The 23,389-nt window shown below is 49.2% G+C and overlaps 1 protein-coding gene across 1 annotated transcript in view; it reads right to left on the bottom strand.

Annotated features, from left to right (window-relative positions):
• LOC117042848 overlaps window positions 1-23,389 on the bottom strand; it is a 60,942-nt gene that overhangs the window by 28,192 nt on the left and 9,361 nt on the right. Inside the window, exons 4-7 of the mRNA XM_033142508.1 lie at window positions 21,595-21,597; window positions 7,421-7,696; window positions 4,016-4,291; window positions 1,740-2,027 (exon numbers count right to left, since the gene is read on the bottom strand). Of these exons, the coding sequence (XP_032998399.1) occupies window positions 1,740-2,027; window positions 4,016-4,291; window positions 7,421-7,696; window positions 21,595-21,597 (843 nt within the window). The remainder of the gene's footprint in view (window positions 1-1,739; window positions 2,028-4,015; window positions 4,292-7,420; window positions 7,697-21,594; window positions 21,598-23,389) is intronic.

The raw sequence follows: 23,389 nt of genomic DNA on the forward strand, positions 1-23,389 counted from the left end.
ATTAAATTACAATATCAACACGGGGAAACGAGGCCGTCGACAAATTCCAAGAGGCTGACGGAAACATTATCCAGTCCCTTCACTCATTCCTTTTCAGATTATTATTTTGGTGATTCCCCAAATAAAAATACAAAATGAGAGCACATAATACATAATACAAACCAGTTAAATCACATTTAATAGGCTAAAGGCCTGGTTAGAGAGAAACGTTTTTGCCTTGTGCCTAAAAATATGTAAGGAAGGCTCCCTGGTCAGGTAGGAAGTGAATTTCCTGAGCAAACAGTGAGTGCAAAGCAATGACCACCATGACTTTTGGTCCATGCTCAAAGGGTGCTTTTCTGGAGAAGGGTGTCTGTAGGGATACACGGGGCGGTTGCCAGGAAGGCTCCACCGGCACATTCCCAGTCGGAGGCTAAAACAGAAGGACACATGAGAGGCAGCAAACGTGTCCAGGGTTTACTTACTGAGGATGAAGAAGACGATCCCAGAGACCAGCAAGATGGCAGCCACGACGCCCAAAATGGCTCCCACAATGAGCCCCAGGTTGACTAAAAGCGGACAAGAGATATTTTATTCAGACTGGCGGCAGCAGCTCCCCAAGGCCTCAAGCTGACACTCTTTCTCTCTCCTGACAGGCCAAGGTCCTCTCTGTAGTGGCCCCGATACAAGGGAGTTTTTTTCCACCAGAGTCCAGCATTAGAGGTCTTCAAAATAACCAATTTATTTAAGGAAGACAGTTGACAGGCACATCCGTTTCATCACACACTCCTCCTACTCAGGCGCTTTCTCTGTCATGACCCTGATAGGAAGGGATTCCCTCCACTCTGAGACCCCCCAGAGCCCAGCATTACAGGCCTTCAGGGAAGGCACAGACCCTTAGGAAAAAGCATCTTGTATAGGGTTTGCCATACGTCTGGTTTTTCCTGGACACACCTTCTTTTTTCAGACTTAAAATGTCTGTCCAGAATTTTTTTAAAAAAAAATGAGGCGAAATGTCCAGGTTTTTTCCTTTGGTGGAATCTCTGGAGTTGAAGTCTAGCACTGGTGAGTGAGCCTGAGACAAGAGCCCTGGTCCCCTCTCTCCTTCCTGTCTGTGTCTTTGGCTCATAATCCTCACTTTCCTGCCTGTGAGAAGGAGTCTCTGAGGTGTTGGTGTGGATGTGTGTTCCTGCATGCGCTCCTGCTGGGGAAGAGGGAGTCTGGCTGCTAGATATTCTGCTTGGTTTCCTACAGACGCAGGAATCCTTCTTGCTCTTCCCAGCGGTGTGCGGGTGTTTGGGCTGAGTGGGGATGAATATCAGGTTTTTCTAGCTGGGCGCGATTATGAGGAGGAGCGAGTGAGAATCCTTTCCACTGTAAAGTACAGTCAGTCTGGGGCTCCCTCTTTTAAGTTCGTTGCCCCTTTTTCAGTCGCAGTGACTGTTAGTTTGATTTTGAAGAAGTAAAATATCTGCCCACATTCTGTGACATCACAACTGCTTGGGCTTAAAGGCAAAAAGTGACGGCCAGTTTTTACCTACAACATCCAATTTGAGTTCACGGCCTACAAGACACTTGCCAGAAAAGGCTGCATATCTGTCGAAATCTACAGATTCCGATTCAGCTGCTTGCCTCCAGAGACACAGACAGGATCCAACTGGGGCTCCCCATCTGAGCTGTGCTGCTGCTGAAGGGAGCAGTTGGGTGAAAATCCCCCTCCCAGAGCCCCCCCCTTCCCCTCCCTGCTGCCTGTCTCTCACCTGGCTCCTTCTCCCAGGCCACGTCCAGAGGCTTCTCCAGGCTGTCATGATCCACGCGGCACCGGAAGCGGTCCCTCTCCTCGGGGTCGATCTTGACACTGAGCAGGACATAGTAGGTCCCGTCTGAGTTGGGGGCCACCAATCCTCGGGAGGTGCCCTCCTGCCAGACCTCCCCGTCCTTCACCCAGTTGGCATCAATCTCCTTGGGGTAGAAGCCGTGGACTTGGCAAACGAGGGTCTCCAGGTTGTCATAGCCTGCCTTCCTGGTCACCTTCACCTCCGGAGCCTCTGCAAAAAGGGCCACATTGGGGTTTACAGATAGACATTAACAACGGGAGCCTGAAGGAATCCTCAGAGCAGAAACCCAAGGGACAAACTCGTCCTGCCTCCCAGAGAGTCAGAATCTCCTCACATCTGCAGAAATTAAAAAGAACTGCAAATAAATGGGATTCCTCAACCTCCCTTGGCATCTTCCCCAGTCAGTGTCTATGGTGGAACTGTTTTTAGATGTTTTATCCTTTGTTTGCCAAAGCAGACTCCTTTGGGAGGGAGGACGGGGCACAAATTAAATTCATCTATCATCTTGAAAAGCTCTAACACTACTTGTGGTTCCAAGATTGTCCCAGTGAGCTGATCCTGGTTCCTCTCTTGAGGGGGAAGAAATGCTGGACTTGCTGCTCTCTGGGACTTTTCAGCTCAATAGTTAGTGAAGAAAGCCAACAGCCCTGGAAAAGACAGAGCTCCTTTATAGTTCTCCCACCTGCCCTGAAAGGGTCCCCTGAGTTTTGAAAGGCGCCATCTCCCTTCTCCGCGGCAGCAGCCTCCCCTAGAGTGGAAATGGCAGAAGACAAGACCCATTGAGCCAGCAACTGTTGCACATTTATTTAACTTGTGCACATCCAGCTTTACAAAAAAATATTGGCAAAAAATATTGTAAAAACCAAAAAGTGGGTGGGAAGGGGGCGGGCGTCCGGGGAAGGACTTTGGCAAACCCAATCGCCCTTGAATCTAATGTGTTTTGAATATACACAATTTTGGCTTTTGGCACGATTTGCACAATGTGATCCTTGTTTAAAAACTGGCTCCCTGGGTAGCTGTTGTCTGAAGGGGCTGTTCCAGGCTCCCACCCACTTTGCAGCACCTGGACTGGTTAACTCTGTCTAGGAGGGGATGTGACTCTGCTGGGGGGAGCAGGAAGGAAGGGAATTCAAGCCCTTTCCCCACAGAAGCCCAAAACAAGACCTCCCCACCCCTCTCACCCCCTCACCTGTCCTCAGCAGAACCTCCATCCCAAAGAGGGAGCCTCCTTTGCACATTGTCACCCTTGAAAACGCTTCATTGTGGCTTTTGAGGTGAAATCCTCAACCTCAACAAATATGCTCAGCGTCTCTGGGGTGAATTATCACCAGGTCCCCATGGATGAATTTGCTCAGATCTCTCTAAGCACGGCTAATACGTATGTGTCATTCCTCAAAAAGGGAGGGTGCCAGAATTATATCATTTTTAATTACTTTTCATTTTAGCAAAGCTAATAAAGAGAGACAGGAAGAAAGCCAGTCAAAACACTGGATCATGTGACTGGTCCCTGTGCCAGATTCCTGAAGGCGGAAGAGTAGACTGTACCATTTCAAAGCACAGGGTTGAGGAAGATGAATGTTCCCCATGGAAAAAAGTAGTATTCCTCACAAATAAAAAATATAAAGAGGTAGAAGATGAAATTCCCATATTCTCACACTATGTGCAGGTTTTCTGCTTCTAGGCCACGAGTGGCTAACCTCCAGTCTTAGTGAGGGGGCTGCATCCATATTTTATGGGCTCCCCACACATTTTCTATTTTTTAAAAAATAGGTTTATTAATTTAGTTTCAAAGACTTTCCCCATAGGTACATACCCAAGTGTAAAGGCAAAAGGTTTTTCTGTATCCCACCTCAAATCTGTCCATTTCCATTTTCCTCTTTTTACTTAATTTAAAATGCATTTTGCTTTACTAGCATCTTCCCTGCTGTTTCTTTGTGCCCCCTGCCCCCCCATTTGTCTTTTGCCATCCCTTATTCTAGCCAAAGGGACACGTGGGGGGCTGTTTTTAAGCATCTCTCCCCCCATCATAGTCTGAAGTGACCCCCGTTCTCCTCCCAGAGTCCCAAACTTCTTCCCACCACCACCAAGAAGAGTGTTTGCTGTTTAGTCCAGAAAGGAAGACTGTTAAGGGGGGAGGGGGAGCTGGTAGGGAAACTGCCCCCCTGAGCCCCCTCCCCACACCCTGCCCCACCCCTCACCTGTCCTCAGCAGAGTCTCCTTCCCATACTCCAGGTATCTCTGCAGCCACTCAATGCACTCCTCCTCCAGGTAGGCTTTCAGGTACTGGTTCTGGGCCACGATAGGATCCAACTTCCTCTTGCTCACTTGGGCCTCCGTCTGGGCTGCCGTCCAGGTGAGGGTGTCCTTGTCGAAGGCGATGAAGTCCCTCCCGTCATAGCCGTACTGTCTATACCCTCCTTTGCGCCCGTCTGACCTCAGCTCACAGCCATACATGTTCTGAAGGGTGTGGATCCCTTGAAGAACCAAAAGAGGCCCAGGAGGTCAAGGGGGGTCACAGCAGCCCCTCCCCCATCAGCAAAAGCGTCCAGGAAAAAGGATTTATTTGCCTCAGACTCAGGGAAGAAGCAGCAGTCAGTTGAGAAAAATCAACCAGCATTTTATCTTTTTGAAGGCTCATCCGCATAACACTGAGGCAAACACTACAATCCTGAGCCTCTAAATTCCCCTTTAATTGCCCTCCTCTCTCTATCACCTCACACTTTCTCTCCCCCCCCCATCCCTAGTGGATTCTCCCAACTCCCTGGAGGCAGGGATGGGTGGGGGGGTTTCCCTTCCTGTCCAAGAGGAGCATCCCTTGGATTTCACAGTCAGTCCGTCTTTCCCCTCATATTGAATTACGCCTCAATATATTTAACATAAATGTTAAAAAGTCTCCATGCATCCATTATTTCAAGATGGGACGCAAATATCATTCCCCCCCCCCAAAGATAGACATGTCTTTGTATGCAATAATATTCTGAAAAACAAATTGGGGGTCATGTAATGTTGCATAATTGAATATAATGCATAATTTTAAATTCTTTTAAACTTTTTCTTACTATTTCTTATTACCTTACTTCTCAGCATTTAAAGTTTCTGACTGATTTTTTTTTACTGATTTCACCACATAGCCACTTTTCATAATTTTATTTTTTAAAAAAATATTTTATTGCATTTCCATTTTATATATTCAAATACAATCAAATTATTCCTTCTATTAATTTTGTGCTCATTTGAGCTTAGCGACTTCCCTCCTTCCCACCCATGGCTTTCAAAATTCCTCATATAGCCTCGCATTTATACGTTTTTCGAATCTACATTTTCTTTTTAAATTTATCTCAATCTTTAAATAAAAGTTAAAAGGTACTAATTGTAAATATTATGACTTTTTACAATCCTGCTAGTGTTGTTAATTGATTGCAATGATCCTATAAATAATGCGTAAATTTACTCCAGTCTTTAATTTTCATTAAAAAAATTATTAAAAAAAATATTAAACAAATGTAACAAAACAAATTATCAGTTATCAGTCAATATAATCATTCCCCCTCTTTTATTCTCTCCCTCTCCCACCCTCCAAAGACTTCCCTCAGCTCCCCTCTCTGATTTGTTGATACATATTATTCTCTGCATGTTTTAAATTTGTACATCTCATTACTTTATCATATAAAGCCATTTTCATAATTTTAAATACCACAAAACTAAAAATAAGTCCGCACTTTTGGGGGGGAAACAAACCTATTATAGACAATATTAATTTAAATTTTAAGATGAACAACTTTGTTTCATTCATTTTTTCTATCACAGCTATGGATTGTAGGAAAGTTGTACCCAGTAGCCATTTCCCCCCTACAATGTTCAAAAAATGTAAAATTTTGTTACAAGACATAAAAAACCCATAAATTTCATTCTTTGTTGAGAAAGAGCATGTCTTTGCAACAACTTTCACCATCAAAAACTTTTGATTCCATCATGCCCACACACTGAAAATTTAGGTTTTCTAAACCTACTTTTCCCACCAAAAAAACAACATTTATAATTTTTTAAGGCATTTATAAAATCTTTTGAGTGCTGGTGTATTTTTTCCTGAAATCCTCATCACGTCATTGAGCTCTGTGTAAAATTTCAAAGAGATCTGATCATTGGTTATGGAGGAAAAAAATAAAATGTACACAAGGCCGAGAACCTCAAGAGGGACAGAAACACAGATTTCATGAAACTTTGAAGTGCTATAAAATTAAAACTGTTTGAGATAGAGGGGGAAAAATTAAGGGGGTTTCTTTCAACCATAAGGGAAGGGTATCTACCAAGTTTCATCAAAATCCGAGACAGTGGGTGACATGACCGCGTTGAACTGACGTGGAATGACCCTAATATCTTTTGACTCATTTCAGAAAGAAGTTTAAAAAACAACAATGTGTGCCAAGAGGCTTTGGCCAGAGATCCACCAGCTTCTCCTGAGTTTAAATGGTTCCAAGGCTGGATGGGGCGGGGGGGGGGGGGGAGGAGTGGGGCAGAAATTGCCAGAACTGGACAAAGGGGGTGAGAGACCTTTCTCAAGGGTCCTGTTACACATCCCTAAGATTGCTAGACAATAAAGTAAGCACAGATGTACAATAAATGCCGGAGATGTGGGATCTTGTGCAGGTTTACTCAGAAGCAAGTCCCATGGAGTTCAGTGGGGCTCCTTCCCTCCCAGGTAACGGGCCATATGTTTTCCAACTAAAATCAGATAGAGTGAAACTCCCGAAATAACACAACCCAAAGGCAACAGATTATTTCTGATATTAATGGGCCCTGATCCAGTTCTGGCCTAATTCTCCTTTGAGACACAGGGCAGTAAAACATGGCAGTGCCAGGCTAATAATTGCCAGAGTAGATCTTCTGGGGACTCCCTTCCTCAGGCTGCAGGAAGACCTTGGGGGCTCTTGTCTCCCCCTCCACTTCAGCTGCCCCCCATGCCTATTCTTTTAACCATGTATTTGCCACTCTGATCCCCAAAACCCAGTCCATTTGTGTTCCTTAAAAAGGCTTCTCTTTCAACACTGTGCCAGGGAGTGGGAGGGGCTTGGTGATGGTCAGAAGGGTCAGCCAATCAGCACCTCTGTCTGGGCAGCTGGCTTCTCCTTCAGCAGGACCAGAACTCAGGGCTTGCTTGTCTCAGCCTCAGGATTCCCACCCTTCTCTTCCCCTCCCAGAGGAAAATGAACTAGACACATTTCCACCTCAGAAGGCCTAAGCTGAGCCTAGCATGGAAGGAAGGCAGGCAAGGGAGACATTTCCTTGGCAGGATGTGCAGCTCCAGGGAGTGTCATTCTGGAGGGTCTCCCCACCCAAAGTCTCGTTCTCTGTCCCCCCCCCCCCGACCCCAAACCATCCCAGTCCCCATTAAGACCTTGAATGGGATCTTCCCTTTGGCCTCCTCCACTCCTTCAGTTATGAACTGACCAGAAGGGAAGGGGAAGAAGCTTCTGCCCTGGGTGGAGACCCCCACCCTCCATTTCCTTTCCTCCCAGCAGACCCCTCCCTGCAATTCTGGCCCCTGGAGGGAAGGATATGGGGGGGGGGAGTGCGACTCTGTGCCTCTCCTGCCTTCCACTCACCTTCGCTCTGGTTGTAGCGATTCCGCAGATTCTGCAGAGACACCCTGAACACCGGCTCATTGCCCTGATATATCTGAGTGTTCCTGTGCCAGTACTGAGGATCCTCCTTTTCCACCTTCCTTATCCAGGGGACGCGAGGCAGCGCCTCCTTGGTGTCACTGTCGTACTGATCAATTTGCTGGTCATCCACGTACCCCACAGTGATGAACTGGGGCAGCCCCTGGCCAGGCTCAGACACGGCTGTGTAGAAGTAGCGCAGGGAGTGAGAAGTGGAGCCTGGAAAGGAAGAGAGAGGGGGCAGAGAGTTAGGGGTCCTGCAGATGAAGGAAGCAGCCTAATCCTGCTGTATTACAGGTAGCAGCCCTAAATCAGGAGATCCAAAGTTCAGCAGGGTTTGGGGGTTTATAGACCTTCCTTTAAACATAGAGGAGGCAGAGCAGAGGAAGGTCTCTATATGTTTAGCCCCATATCCCCTTTCCCCACACTTGCCCCTTCACGAGATCGAACACAGGAAGGGGGACAGAGCATGACAAAGGAAGAACCTATCCCCAAAACGGCTCACTTTCCCACAGGCTGTACCAGCTCTGGCCACCAGGTGGCCTAATGAGTCTCCACAGTAACAGCCAACAAAGACTTAGGGAGAGACTGGAGGGGAGGGAGCTGAGCTTAGGCTTTCAGCATCATACCCAGAGCTGGCCCACCCAGGAGGCCACCCCACCACTTCTGCCCCACCAGAACCCCCTCCCTGACTGGCAAGAGGGAGGTATTCTAGCGCCTGGTGTTGCCGCTCATCTTTTTCACCCCTGGACAGAGAAGCCGTCAAGTTCAGTGAGAGATGGGGCATTTCTCTGGTGGAAGGTCGGGGGGGCACAGTGCTAAGGGGGGGGGGAGGAAGCAATTGCTGTTTTGCCACAGGTAGCAGAATGGGACACATTATTAATATTTATTGAATTTATATACCGCTCTATTCCCGGAGGTCTCAGGGCAGTTCACAGAACAAAATCAAAATATATAATCAAAATGAAAAAAACAACCCAATAACACACACCCCAAACAAAATGATATTTTAAAAGGGCATAGGATGTCAATCAAATCAACCAAAGGCCATGTTAAAAAGGAACGTTTTTGCCTAGCGCCTTAAGGTGTATAATTTAGGCACCAGGCAAACTACCCTGGGGAGAGCATTCCACAGATGGGGAGCCACTGCAGAGAAGGCCCTGTTCTCACGTTGTCACCCTCCGAACCTCTCAAGGTGGAGGCACGTGAAGAAGAGCCTCAGAAGATGATCTCAGGGTCCGGGTAGGTTCATATGGAAAGAGGTGGACCTTGAGGACCCATCATACTTCTGTGAAAATTGTGTTGAATGCATTTGGACAACTTCACCCTCAAAGCGGAAGAAGCCTGCTTGAGTTCATCTCAAAACAACTAGGAAACTAAAATAAAAATCATAGACGGGACCCTGCAATGTTGGCATCTCAACTGCAGCATCCATGGCAGAAGGCCATACAACCTCTGCTAAAAAACCTCCAAGGAAGGAGAATCTACCACCTTCTGAGGGAGTTCCACTGTGGAAAACAGAGTGCAAGGAATCGTAAACCTGCAAGATCAGTTTGCTTGAATTACGTGCACCTTGATGGTGTGTTGATTCTGCTACCTCCCTCCCTCCAGCTCGGTTTCCTTTCAGGCAAGATCAAATGGGACCCACATCCCAGGACCCCCCTCCCAGGGCAGGGGCTTCCCCCAGTTCAAACCACAAGAGCTCAGAGCATGGCTGCTTCTGGTTGTGGCATCTGGATAAACAACACAGGCAGTTCTGCTCAGTGGTCGGGAGACAAAGAGCCACAAAATGAGTCACACGTGAGACCCCAAAATGAGGAGGAACTTGAAGGAACCAGGTGTCTCCACCACCCTTTGCCCTCCCAAAGCCCCCCTGCCCAGCCCTGTAGCAGACACAGTGAGGGGGCAGCCCCCACCACATGGAGAGGGTGAAACAGAGAAATAACAGGTCATACTCTTTAGTTCTTAAAGTTTTAAGTTACTTTGAGAATTTTTATGCAACAAGCAACTACTAGTATTAAACTAATGATAGTATTATATTCATACCATCTTCCATTAGAGAACCCCAAAAACTATTTACAATAATATATTTGGGGGGGAGGGGCATAAACATAAGAAAATGACCAACCAACCCAAACTAGATAATCCTATTCTTCAATAAAGAGGATCAGAGTGCAAAATAAATATTATCTCCCTCATCTCATAAACAGCAAGGATCAAGGAGAATTCCCACACAATCTCAACATCATATTCCCCCTTCCCACCCCCCAAAATGCCCTGCTGGTATCTCCAGATCTTTCTCCCTCCCCATGAAGAATAAGGTGGTCTCACAAGAGTGTCTGTTTAAAACATTTTTCTTTGAGCAAACCTATCCAGATTCATAAATGCTGACGTGTGTTGGCCTCTCATTGCTAATTTTAATTATTTTTTAATGCTTTCAACTCTTTTTACTATTTTACTATTTCCTGTAAATCAATAAGAGTTTTTATCACAATCGAGCAGGATATACATATTTTTTTAGTTAAACAAAACATGAGTGGCAATCCCAAAAGGAGAAAAACACCAAAGGCAGAAATAAGGAATGTGGAATTAAGAATTTAATAGTTTTAAACACTTGAATAGTATGCAGAGCCAGTTGATTGGTGGAGCAGGAATATTCTGAGCAAGGGCAACTCATGTCTAGGAGCCCCAGAAGCCAGGCAGAGACTCTCTACTTTTTTGAATTATTTTTTTGAGGGGAGGGAGCAGGGGCATAGCAAAGGGGGCGGGGGGCTGGCCGCCCCGGGCAGCGCCCTGGGGGGGTGACACTCGGGGCGGGACCCCACCCCCGTGATTGGCGCCTCCCAAGCCGATCAACAGGCACGGCTGGCTCGCTTGACCCAGGCGGAGGCAAGGGGCGGGCCAGCGAGGAGGGGTGACAGGCTGGCGTGACACCCCTCCTCGCTGGCCCGCCCCTTGCCTCCGCCCACCCAGGGCCAGCCCCCGACTGTTTTTTTAAGGGCTTTCTTCAGCGCTCGGCCGGGGCTGGCCCTGGGTGGGTGGAGCCACAGCGCGGAGGCAAGGTGCGGGCCAGCGAAGAGGGGTGTCACACAGGGGCGTATCCAGGATCAAAACTAGGGGGGCAAACCATGGCCGCCCCCCCCCATTTCAGGAGCCGATTACAGCGAGGGAGAGCCGCTTTAGAGTTAGGCTACTGTCCTCCCCTCCCTGGCTCGCGTGCTCAGCCCTAACCCTAACCCCCCTTCTCTTGGAGGACAGAGCTGAGCAGACCTTGGAGCCACTTAGCTAGATGTGGTCTAAAATGCCAGGTAGCAGCACTCTGACCCGACCTGGAGCCTGATGGACCCTGGAACCCTCTGCGCACAAAGACTGATGCTCTGACGTCGAGTTTGGGCCCTTCCCCAACTGAAAGAAGCCATAAACTTTAGAGAAAGTGCTGAGAGCAAGAACGCGGAACTAAACCTGCTGCTGCCTTCTACACTAGAGCGGCTTGCTTCTTAGTAAATACGTTAAAGCTCAGGTGCGCGCCGCGCCAAGGAGACAACCGCGCCCACTTTTATGCGCAAGGCGTGATTTTTTTAAAAACATGGCGGGGTGTAGGGAAACCATCTCGGTTCTCCAGCCTTTCCCCCCAACGAAATAGCCTTTCCTCGTCCTCCCCCCCCCGCCCCATATAAGCCCCACTTCCTCCGCTGCCCTTCTCACTTCTTCCAGTGCCACCACGGCCCCCCCGGCACTTCTGCAATTTGGAGGCGAAGCTCGAAGCCGCCGGCGAGCTGAGATCCTCCGAAGTCACGGCCACGAACTCGGAGGCGCTGATCTGCTCCGGCATGTTGCTGCGAGAGGCGTTACCCTGGAGATCGGGGCGCAGTTGCAGCTGTTTTTGCTGCTGTTTTGTTGGTTCTCCAGTTTTGTTTTGTTTTTTAATTGCCGGTTTTACATAGGCCTCCCCTCCTGACCCTGGCTCGCGTGCTCAGCCCTCAGAGCGCAAAAGGGTCCAGAGGGGCGCTGGAGGCGCAAAGGCACCAAGCCCCTGCTCCGCCTCACTTACCTCCCCGGACTCTGCTTCTGGGGGGGGCATCTGCCCCCCTGCCCCCCTGGGTACGCCCATGGTGTCACGCCAGCCTGTCACCCCTCCTCGCTGGCCTGCCCCTTGCCTCCGCGGCTCTGCCCGGGCCAGTGCATGTCCGTGCAGGGCGTCACTCCGTGCGCATGCGTCGTGATGTCACAACGTGATGCCCCCAGGGGTGCTGCTTGCCTTGGCGCCCCCGGCAGCCAAGTGGCTCGGTACACCCCTGGGAGGGAGAATATAAAAGGAGGGGGTATTCAAGGGGAACTGGGCTGCAGGGTGGGGGCCCCACTTGCTTCTCAGGAGTTATTTGTGCTCTTCATCCTAAACTACTTGGCGTGTACAAGAAACGGCACAGAGAAGCCCCCTGCATAATTTACAAAATCTAAATTTCAAACAGGCAACAGGAAAGGGTTTTTTGCGGGGGGGGAGCGGGGGAGTTACAACTGTAAAGCAGGAGAACCTGATGGTGAATGTGCCTGTGAAAGGGAACTCCTGAACAAAACAACATTGGGAATTGCGGGTAAAGGTAAAGGGACCCCTGACCATTAGGTCCAGTCATGTCCGACTCTGGGGTTGCGGCGCTCATCTCGCTTTACTGGCCGAGGGAGCCGGTGTACAGCTTCTGGGTCATGTGGCCAGCATGACTAAGCCGCTTCTGGCAAACCAGAACAGTGCATGGAAACGCCATTTCCCTTCCCGCCAGAGCAGTACCTATTTATCTACTTTGACATGGTTTCCAACTGCTAGGTGGGCAGGAGCAGGGACCGAGCAACAGAAACTCACCCAGTCGCTGGGATTCGAACCACCGACCTTCTGATCAGCAAGCCCTAGGTTCAGTGGTTTAACCTAGTGGGAATTGCGGGTGGGGACCCCGAATTCAGACGTTTCCCCCGCAATGAAGTCAGCTCTACACGCGTCCAGCTCCCACCCCCAAGGCTGGTCTCCTGAGTTTTTAGCTGAGTTTTTAAGCGCGGCTGAGGGTTAGATTAGAAGAGGGAAGTAAAAAATAGAAGAGGAGAGACACTGTACTGTATCTATCTATTTATCTGTCTGTCTGTCTGTCTCACTCACACAAACACACACAAACCAGAGACAACACGAAGCTGCAGGGGGACGGGACATCGGAGTCACTTTCCCCAACATTAATCCTGCCAACACCTTCAAGCTTTGTTTCGTTTTTTCCTTGAGCTACGAGCCAAGGAGTGAAGCGGCCCCTGCCCCGGACGGCATACAAAACAAGCAACAAGTCCTAGGAATTGAAACAGATGTTTGGAAAGGGATCCGGCTCCACTTCGGACAAGAAACTCCCCCGATCGCCCCTTTCAGTGCCCACGAAATGCAATTCATAAAGAGGGCTGAGTCCCCCCTCCCAAAAATAGGGGACTTAGTGCAAATGATTTCCTCCCCCCGCCCCAGAGCACAGTCCTTACCTGCGCAGTCCAGGAGCAGGAGCAGGTGGGCAGCCGCCCACAAGATCAACGGGGCCCAGCGGAGGAGGACCCCCATCTCCCCTAAAATGAAGCTTTTTTTTCTACTCTTACTCCAACAACGTCCTTCTCCCTCCGCTCCCTCCGACGCAATGAGTCCCGCTCTCTGCCCCGCCCGCGGAACCATTAGCAGCGGGAGCCGGGATTGGACGAGGGGATAATATTCCGCCAATCGGAAATCTGCGCGCAGATGGCGGCAGCAGTCGCCGGGCAGAACTCGAGGCGCAAGTTTGGGAGCGAGGCTGGAGAAGGAAAGAGAAAGTGTTTGAAGCTCCTCGCTGGGAATGGCCGCCTCCCTCCCTCCCTCCCCCCCTCCCCCCGGCAGCTCTTCCTGTCCTACCCTGCAGGGAGGGCGGAGGTGGGATGCCAGGGGAGGACCCCAAGTTCAATCCCCGCATCTCCAGGGGGGTCTGGGAATGCCCCCCTCTCTGAAACTGGGGGGAGGGGCTGTGAGATCCTGAGCGAGATGGACTCGGGGGCTTGCAAGGCAGCCTCCTGGGTCCTCTTTTTAAGAAGCCCTCGGAGGATGGCTAAAAAGATGCTCCCTCCTTCCTCCACTGTCAGAGGCAGGAAATGCGTTACCATCCCACTCGCTGGGTGTCCCTCCCGTCTTCCTTGCATGCTTCCTTACTGGGGCATCTGGGTGGCCACTGGGAGACCACCGTGCTGCACTCGATGGGCCCCTTGGGTGTGATCCAGCAGCCCGGCTCTTCTCCTGCGTCTCTCTTTCTAGTGGCAGTGGGTTCCAGCGGTTAACAGTCTGCCTTGTAAAGAAATGCTCAGTGTTGCAACTAGGGCTGAACCTCAGGGTTGAGGTCAAAACACACACAGAGAGAGAGAGAGCATATGACCACACAGAGGTGCAGCAGGTCTGGTTTGTCAGGCCAGAGCCCACCAGCTTGCCACAACTGCTTTTCTCCATATGCTTTTCAAAAGGGCATTTTATATCTCCACATATCTCAACTTCCTTCTGTCATCATATTGGCCCAAGCATGAGTTGCCCTCCCCCTGCCTTGGACCCTCTAAGCCTGCAGGCCCAGGGGTGTCGGGGTCAGGGAGGCCCCCTTTGCACAGTCAGCAAGACCCAGCGGCTGCCAAACCTCTTCTGGAAGGCCATGAGCAAAGGCTGAGTGCTTGGCCCAGAGAGAGCTTGGCCCACATCCCACTTGCAGAAGCCTGAATGTTTGAAACATGAGCTAAGCATGGGACACACAGAGAAGCTGCTGCCTCTTCCAAGAAATCAGGAAAGAGACAAGTAGTGGCTGCTCCTTGCCCAGGTACAAGGAAGCTTTTGATTTAATTGGGGGGGGGGGGCTGTGTGCAGTCGGAAGCTAAAGAATTATTTGGGAGTTCTCTTTTTCCCAAGCTGCATGAAAAGGGCGAGCTGCATGATCTCTCTCATGCGCTCTGCCTGTTTGTCTGGTTCTGAGTTCAATTCAAAGTGCTAGTCTTGTTTTAGAAAGTCCTCGGTGGCTTGAGGCGCCTTCTCCTCCCCTGGTCTCCTCTGTGGAGACTTTTCTCCCTCACCTTTCGCTTCTTTGAGGAGGTGAAGTGGGCAACAACAACAAATGGCCAGGAGGAAAATGTTTGTTCTTCACAGACTTTTTAAAAAGTTTACAGGACTTTAGACATTATTTTTTTCCTGTTCTTGATATCGTGTGGAAACAGCAACGAGTCTTCTTGCCCCTTAAAGGCTAACAAATAGATTATGGTGTAAGAAACATCCTTGGTGTGGTTCTCCGTTCCGAACTGGATTGTTTCCCAGGGGACTTTGCCTCCTTCTGCCTCCCTCAGCAACGTCTGAGTCAGGTTGGAAAGTCCCAGGGAAAGTTCCAGAACAATGCCAGAACAGTTTGGACTCCCTTTTTTATGTTTTGTTTTCCTTTTTACTTCTAAGAAGAATAGCTGAGGGTGCAGTAAACAGTCTTTGGCAAGTTACAATAATCCAAATTTCGTTTGCATGCCAAGCTAGCGAAGGAATTTCAAGTAACTGCATCTCAGGCTGACATTTCTCACAGGAATTGAAAAACGGAGGCAGATTTTGCTGAGAAAGTAGTCGTCCTTCATTAACACTGGGGTGTGTTTGTGTTTGTTTCCAGGGTGGGTTCCTGCCCCCCCCCCGCCACAAGACACCCTCTACCCATTTCTCCACAGTCCCATTTGTATTTTCTCGCTTTCTCATTTTCTCGATCCTACGCTGCCCCCTGCTGGCTGTTTTCTTCCCCAGCCGAAATGGAAATCACATGAATTCTAAGAAATCCTTCCAGGGACCAGTTTAAGCAAGTCACCGGTTGCAAAAAAAAAATGCTCAAGTTTCCCACATATGTCACTGATTTGGAATCGGTGAAAATGTGTGCAAGACAGTAAGAGCCGTGGCAAAATGATACGGGCAACTCCCCATGTGCAAGCAATATACTTGCACGCAACCCAGGGGCGTAGCAAGGTAAATTGGTACCCGGGGGCAAAAAAAAATTTTGTCAACCCCCCCCCCCAGGAATGGGAAGGTCAGGTGGTACCCGGTGCGGAAAATTTCTTGTCAACCCCCCCATTGATTCCCCCCCCCCGCAAAAATGCTTTTACATTATTTCATATTTTCTTACAAAGGAATAATAACAAGTAATAATAATAAAAAACTTTTATTTATATCCCACCCTCCCCGGCCGAAGTCGGGCTCAGGGTGGCTAACATCAGATACATAACATTGGTATAAAATCAAACAATAAATTACCTCCTAAAAACATCTCAAAATCAAATTAAAGTCTAATTAGATGGCTTTCCACAGGGTTAGGGTTGGGAACAGTAAAGTGTTCTCTGAACTGAAATTTCAGCCTTTATGACATAGGAAAACAGCCAAGTGAACAGCTATTTTGGTGGAGGAGGGTCAAGATATTAACCGATATGCATGAAATTTCATATATAGCTATATAATCCCTAGTATAGTAAGATAAGACCTTCGGAGCAGGCATAAAAAAAATGTCAAAAAAAATTATTTTCAAAATAATTGTTTCAAAAAAATATTTTCCTTCATAATTTGTCACCCCCTCCATTATGGAACCCTTGGCGGACTGCCCCCCGCTCCCCCTTTGCTACACCCCTGACGCAACCACAAGTCCTCGTGGCTTGTGAGCAGACCCTCCCCAGAGCGCAAAGAGGATGTGTCCTCAGGCCAAGCCAACCACTTCTTCCTTTGAGGGAGGGCAAAATGCCTGATGTGGTGTCCATGCTTGATCACCATGTGCCAAAGTGAGGAAAGACCAAACATTGTCCTTCTGAAAGACGTTTCTGGGTACCGCATCTCCCCGCCAGGTGGCAATGCTAGAGGGCTGTTGCGGCTTTTGGTTTGTCACTTGAGGGGGAAAGGGGGCATTTCTCAATGTTGTGGGGCTTCAACTGTTTAAGGCAGGCCCCAAGCTACTTTTTGGACTGCTAGAGGTGGCCACTAGTCAGTTTGCAAAAATCCATAGAATCATAGAGTTGGAAGAGACCACAAGGGCCATCCAGTCCAACCCCCTGCCAAGCAGGAAACACCATCAAAGCATTCCTGACAGATGGCTGTCAAGCCTCCGCTTAAAGACCTCCAAAGAAGGAGACTCCACCACACTCCTTGGCAGAAAATTCCACTGCCGAACAGCTCTCACTGTCAGGAAGTTCTTCCTAATGTTTAGGTGGAATCTTCTTTCTTGTAGTTTGAATCCATTGCCCCGTGTCCGCTTCTCTGGAGCAGCAGAAAACAACCTTTCACCCTCCTCTATATGACATCCTTTAATATATTTGAACATGGCTATCATATCACCCCTTAACCTTCTCTTCTCCAGGCTAAACATACCCAGCTCCCTAATCCGTTCCTCATAAGGAGACTTTTAATAGTCTTCAGGCTGCATGACATGATGTTGTTGTCATTGAGCCAGTAAAGAGACACACCAGCAAAACAACACCATTTTGTTTCCTCTTCTCCTCTGCAGCCTGTCCTTCACAGAATGGCTTCCGTTCTTGGCAGGCAGGCAGAAGGATGAGGACCTGCCTTGCCCTGGCCACTTTCCTCCCTTCAGGGGAGAGGTTTGTTCTGGGTGAGGCTGGCCGAGGGAGGGAGGGAGGGAGGGAGGGAAAGCCACAGCAGCTCCCACCATAACACAGCCCGTTTGAGAGGAATTAATATATAGATTTGGCTGTTTGTTGGGTGATGGTTTTGTCTCCCCTCACAATGAGTGACTGGGGCTCATCCAGTCTTCCACTTCTCCCACCTCTTTCCGCTGTAGAAACCAGCTGTTCACAGCTGAATTGGAGCAAACATCAATCAAGTCTTCTGCAGATTGATGTTTGCTCCGATTTAGCAGTGAAGAGTGGATTTTCTGGGGCAAACAGAAAACAGCAGGGCAAACAGAAAATGGCTCGGACCAGGGCTTTTTTCAGCCAGAACCAGGGGCGTAGCAAGGGGGGGCGGGCCGCCCCTAGTTCCAGGGGAGGGGGGTGACACTTTGGCCGGCCCCTCCCACCCCACCCCGCAGTCCCCTAGCGGGCGCATGTCGCCTTTTCCCCCTTCCAGCGGCTATTTTTCGGCGGGGGGTGGGCCAGCGAGGAGGGGGTGTCACGCTGGCATGACACCACCTCCTCGCTGGCCCACCCCCCGCCGAAAAAAACCGCTGGGAAGGGGGGGAAAGGAAGCAGAGCAGGTGCATTCAAGCACCTGCCCTGCTTCTTTTTCCCCTTTCCGCGGCTTTTTTTCAGCGGGGGGGGGCCAGCGAGGGGGGTGATGCTTGTCGCTGGCATGACACCCCCTCCTCGCTGGCCCACCCCCCCGCCAAAAAAAAGCCGCGGAAAAGGGGAAACTCCCCTTTTCGGCATCCACGTGCTTCGTGCCCCTCCCCCAGGGGGGTGCCTCTGTGCCGCCGCCACCCCCAGCAGCGCTGAGGCTTGCTACGCCACTGGCCAGAACTCAGTTCCTTCACCTCTCTGGTGGGCACCTTTGCCATCCTAAGAGAATAAGGGCAGCCTTCATGGCAAGTTCCAGCACCCCTTTTCTTCAACCACCTCCTAATGACACCAGACTCTCCCCTGTGGCACCTGGTTTTGCCACTCTCTGTACAGGTAGCGGCATTATGAAATGGATTTTGAGATTCCCCCTCCCATCCAAATGCTGGACCCCATCTGGCAATGGTCCTTCTGCTACAATGCCATGGTCCCCCTAACTCACCTGGGAACTATAAATCACAATTTCACCATTTATTGCAGGGGGCTGGCCATAGTCCGAGCCTGAGCACTTTCCACAAGAAATGAAATGCTGTTATGATTGATTGATTTCACAAAATGTATGTGCTGCTTGATGCCTTCTCAACTCACACATTTCAGTCAAAGGGGAGGAGGAAGAGATATTCCAACGCTGAATTTATTGACATTGAAAACCATTCATTCATATATATATTTTTATAAAACAAACAAACCACTTTTCAGGAATTGTAAATGAGCAACACAAATGCAACATGCAAGGAAAAGTCAAGTGTTACCTGCATTTCACCAGCAGGCCCTAACAACCTAAAATTCAACATTAAAATCAGTGTTGTTGTTTTTTTAAAAAAAAATCCCAGTCACAGTGGTAGTGTGTGTCTCCAAAGGTCATATCTCAGGTGCCAAAGGGCAGGGCAAAGAGATGTCTTTTTAGCAAACAATAGAAGCTGTAAAGTGAAGATGTCAGACCCACCTCTGTGTGCGGAATTGCCATTATTTAGGAGCTCCCACAGATAACACCCTTTCCTGGGCCACTGGCACCCCAAGCGTCTGTGAGCAGCGGAAGATCTGGGGCAGCACCAAGATCCACACTGAATTGCAGTCGGGACAATCTGATTTTGGTGTGACAGAACTTTTTTCAGGGGAGTGGGAAGGAGGAAATGGGCACCTTAAGAGACATGAAAACGGAAGGATTTGGGAGCAGTTGTGTGTAATGTAATGGTTAGTGTGCTGGACTAGGAGCTGGGAGACCAGGGTTCAAATCCCCCCCTCGCCCATGGAGCTCACTGCATGACGTTGGGCCAGTCATTGCCTCTCAGCCTAACCAACCTCACAGGGTTGTTGTGGAGAATGAGCAGAGGAGAACCATTCAGCCCCAATGGTGGAAGGGTCGTAGCTCAGGGCTGGAACCTTGCATGCAGATGGCTCCAGGTTCAATCCGCAGCATCTCCAGGTAGAACCAGGAGGGAACCTTTTATGAAATCCTGGAGAGCCACTGCCAGTCAGCGCAGACAGTCTAGAGCAGTGGAGGCGAACCTTTTAGAGACCGAGTGCCCAAACTGTAAACCAAAAACCACTTATTTATCACAAAGTGCCCAAACTTGTTGAGCTTTTTTGGGGGAGCTGCCGACCAAAGTTTTGGAGCTTTTTTGGGGGGGTCGCACAAAAGTTGCTTTGCTTTTGGGGGGGCGCCCCAGAGCTGCTGAGCTTTTTTTGGGGGGGGAGAACAGAAATAAATGACAAATAATACGTTCGCTGGAACTAACATGCAGCGCCGACATCATCGTCTGCCAAAGCGCCAAAAACACACACACAGCACAATAAGGGTTAAAAAAACGAACGGTGTTATGCCCAATCAGAAACAACTACTGACGCAGCAAATTGAAAAACAGATCAATCGCCTAGCACAATCTCCAGCGACTAGCAAAAAAAAAAAAAAAAAAGTTCAAGGTTTCAACAGCGGACGCAAGCCTGGGGAAAAAACAACAACAACAGCACGGATGGGCCGATGGTGCGCGTGCCAGCAGTGAGGGCTCTGCGTGCCAAATCTGGCACGCGTGCCATAGGTTCACCACCGCTGGTCTAGAGCTAGATGGACCAGTGGCTCTCTGACTCAGTGTAAGGCAACTTCCTGTGCTCCTCCTGCGACTCTCACTCTGGGCAGAAGAAACACCTTTCCAATCCCCACCCAATAATACATTGCCCACATCTGCTGGATAATGCAGTATGAAATTAAAGCAGAGAACCAAAAAGTTTCTGCCCTACAGCAGCCTCTTCTCTGGCCTGCGGACTGGAGGCAAGTCCATTTGCCCTAGGAGTTTCCGATCTCCTCCTCTGGGTTCAGCAACAGCGTCCCACCTGGCCAGGGCACCTAAGGAACAGAGTTGGCAAGGAGGCCGCATGGCTTCTTGCCTGCCTCTGGAGCCCCTGTCAGCAGCACACCTTTTAAAATGTGTTTGGGAGGTGTTACTGGGTTGTGATTTTATCCTGTGAACTGCCCTGAGGCCTGCGGGTATAGGGCAATATAGAAATTTAATAAATGAACAACAGTAACAACAACGCCTGTCACAGGGCAACAAAAAACCCTTTCGCCCAATTCAGCCCGCAGCTGATAGCACCAAACCTTTTGGGCAACAGTAATTTGGCCCTCTTGCCTTACAGTCTCCTTTTGCTGTTCTTCTGGTGGCAGGACGGCCAATTTAAGGTCGCTTAACTGAGTGTCTTGAGAGGCTGAAACGGTTTTTGACTCCTCCGAGGTCAAATTCCTGTCACTTTGTTCTTTTGTGTAGTCTGTTGTTTTCGCTGCAACGGGCCAAGCAGAGGGGAAGATAGTTCTAGATGCCAACCACGCTCCCAGGTTTAGAGGCAGGTATTTTGTGAAGGGAGGTGATCTGAAAGTGGCCTCCCTCCTTGTAGGACATTCTTCATTTCTATTTCTGTGCTGGCTTGAATGTCCACTGCAGGAGTAACAAGAGAAACAAGCATGATGAAGCTGTCAGTGTCAGGGCATTAGATGGCACAGAGGCCACCTGTTCTGATCCCTTGACATATTAAGCCACGCTAATAATAAACATACTCAGAGCAAAGACCAGAGGAGGCTCCAGCAACTCAGCCAAGCCTCTCACTTTAGGGAAGGTGGGAAATGCACAGGGACACTAAGCAGCCCAATTGGGGAGAATGAATCCCTTGTTGTTGTTCAGACCCTGGGTAGAACCCCTAGGCTTCTTGGGATTCCTCAGTGGCCTGGAGTGCCTTCCATCAGCTTCGGCTGGTGGCCCAGCTACACCCCTATCTGGACAGGGATAGCCTAACTACCATTGTCTATGCTCTGGTAACCTCAAGGTTAGATTACTGCAATGCATTATACGTAGGGCTGCCTTTGAAGACGGTTCGGAAACTTCGGCTAGTGCAGAATTCAGCGGCCAGGTTGTTCACCGGAGCAAGACACTTTGAACATATTACACCAATCCTGGTCCGACTGCACTGGCTACCAATTAGTTTCCAGGCCCAATTCCAAGAAGAAGAAGAAGAAGAAGAAGAGTTTGGATTTGATATCCCGCTTTTCACTACCCGAAGGAGTCTCAAAGCGGCTAACATTCTCCTTTCCCTTCCTCCCCCACAACAAACACTCTGTGAGGTGAGTGGGGCTGAGAGACTTCAGAGAAGTGTGACTAGCCCAAGGTCACCCAGCAGCTGCATGTGGAGGAGTGTAGACACGAACCCGGTTCCCCAGATTACGAGTCTACCGCTCTTAACCACTACACCACACTGGCTCTCAAGTGCTGGTTTTGATCTATAATGTCTTAAATGGCTCAGGACCGCAATACCTCAATGACCGCCTCTCTCAATATGAACCTACCCGGGCCCTGAGATCATATTCTGAGGCCCTTCTTCGTGTGCCTCCTCCGCGAGAGGTCAAGAGGGTGGCAACATGAGAACAGGGCCTTCTCTTCAGTGGCTCCCCATCAGTGGGATGCTCTCCCCAGGGAAGTTCACCTGACGCCTTCACTATACACCAGGCACCCCCAAACTGCGGCCCTCCAGATGTTTTGGCCTACAGCTCCCATGATCCCTAGCTAACAGGACCAGTGGTCAGGGATGATGGGAATTGTCCAAAACATCTGGAGGGCCGAAGTTTGGGGGTGCCTGCTATACACCTTTAGGCGCCAAGCAAAAACGTTCCTTTTCAACCAGGCCTTTGCCTGACTTGATCTACATCCTATAACCTTTTTTAAAATGCTGGCTCTTTTTATTAGGTTGTTGTTTTTGATTTTATGTATTTGATATTTTATGTGAACCGCCCTGAGACCTTCAGGTATAGGGAGGTATAGAGATTAAATAATAATAATAATAATAATAATAATAATAATAATAATATACATTGAATAATAAATATTAAATTCAAAGTAACAGAGGAACAAGACGCTCCACAAATTCAGACGACAGCAGAGATGGACTTGTTTCCGCATGTGTGTGCAGAAGTTAATTCTCACTTGCGGCTGACTCTAGATTATTATATAATTCCTAGAAAGTACAAACCCACCACCACCACCCAAAAAAATGATCCCCTCCCCACGGAGGCCTGTTTTCAAGGTGGACATCCATCCCCACATACCGCTGGTGGGCTCCTGGCCACTTGCTGCAAAAAGAAAAGAAAAGAAGAAAATAAAGAGAGTTCATATCACTGCCTGTGTTTTAGGGAGAGAGTTCTCATTTTCATTTGCACTTTTAGTCTCTGCTTTCACAAACACACCCCTTCACGCCCCATTAAGTCCAAATGTTAACATACGTCTCAGTCTACAACCTTCTAGGATTATACAGTAAAATTATAATCGTACAGGAATAATAATTTGGGGTGCTTTGCATCCCTCAGTGCAGTTCTCCATGTGTTGCCGGGACGTACTATTATCTGCACGTGTACATGCGCAAATGATTTTGCCATGCTCCAAAATCACCTTAAGTTGTGTTTTCTGTGAAGTCCCATTGTACGTAGCGTAACTCACACACCAAGGGCAGCCCGATACATTTTGACACCTAAGGTGGGCCCCCAAAATGGCCTCCCAGTGTGGTGTAGTGGTTAAGAGCCGTAGACTCGTAATCTGGGGAACCGGGTTCGCGTCTCCGCTCCTCCACATGCAGCTGCTGGGTGACCTTGGGCTAGTCACACTTCTTTGGAGTCTCTCAGCCCCACTCACCTCACAGAGTGTTTGTTGTGGGGGAGGAAGGGAAAGGAGAATGTTAGCCGCTTGGAGACTCCTTCGGGTAGTGAAAAGCGGGATATCAAATCCAAACTCTTCTTCTTCTTCCTCCCGCTACCCACCAGGGAAGAAGGGGTGAGGGAAGATTTATACCCAGGGCGTAGGGAGAAAGATGGACATGGGGTTATGCTGCCCTGCTGAATCCTGCCGCCTGAGGCAGTCGCGTCCCCTTGCCTCCTGGGTGGGCTGGCCCTGTCACACACCATTCTCCTGAAACGGAAGTGCCTTGTGTTTTTCACTGTTCCAAAATGTTTAGCTTTGGAACATATAGTGGCTAAAAAAATGCACTCTCCTTTGATGCTCATTGGGTGGTTATAGGATGCTGGAGACAGAGACCCCGCTCCATAAATAGTGATGGGTCTCTAGACTGCCT

The sequence above is a fragment of the Lacerta agilis genome, chromosome 2, assembly GCF_009819535.1.
Source record: "Lacerta agilis isolate rLacAgi1 chromosome 2, rLacAgi1.pri, whole genome shotgun sequence".
Lineage (NCBI taxonomy): Eukaryota > Metazoa > Chordata > Lepidosauria > Squamata > Lacertidae > Lacerta > Lacerta agilis.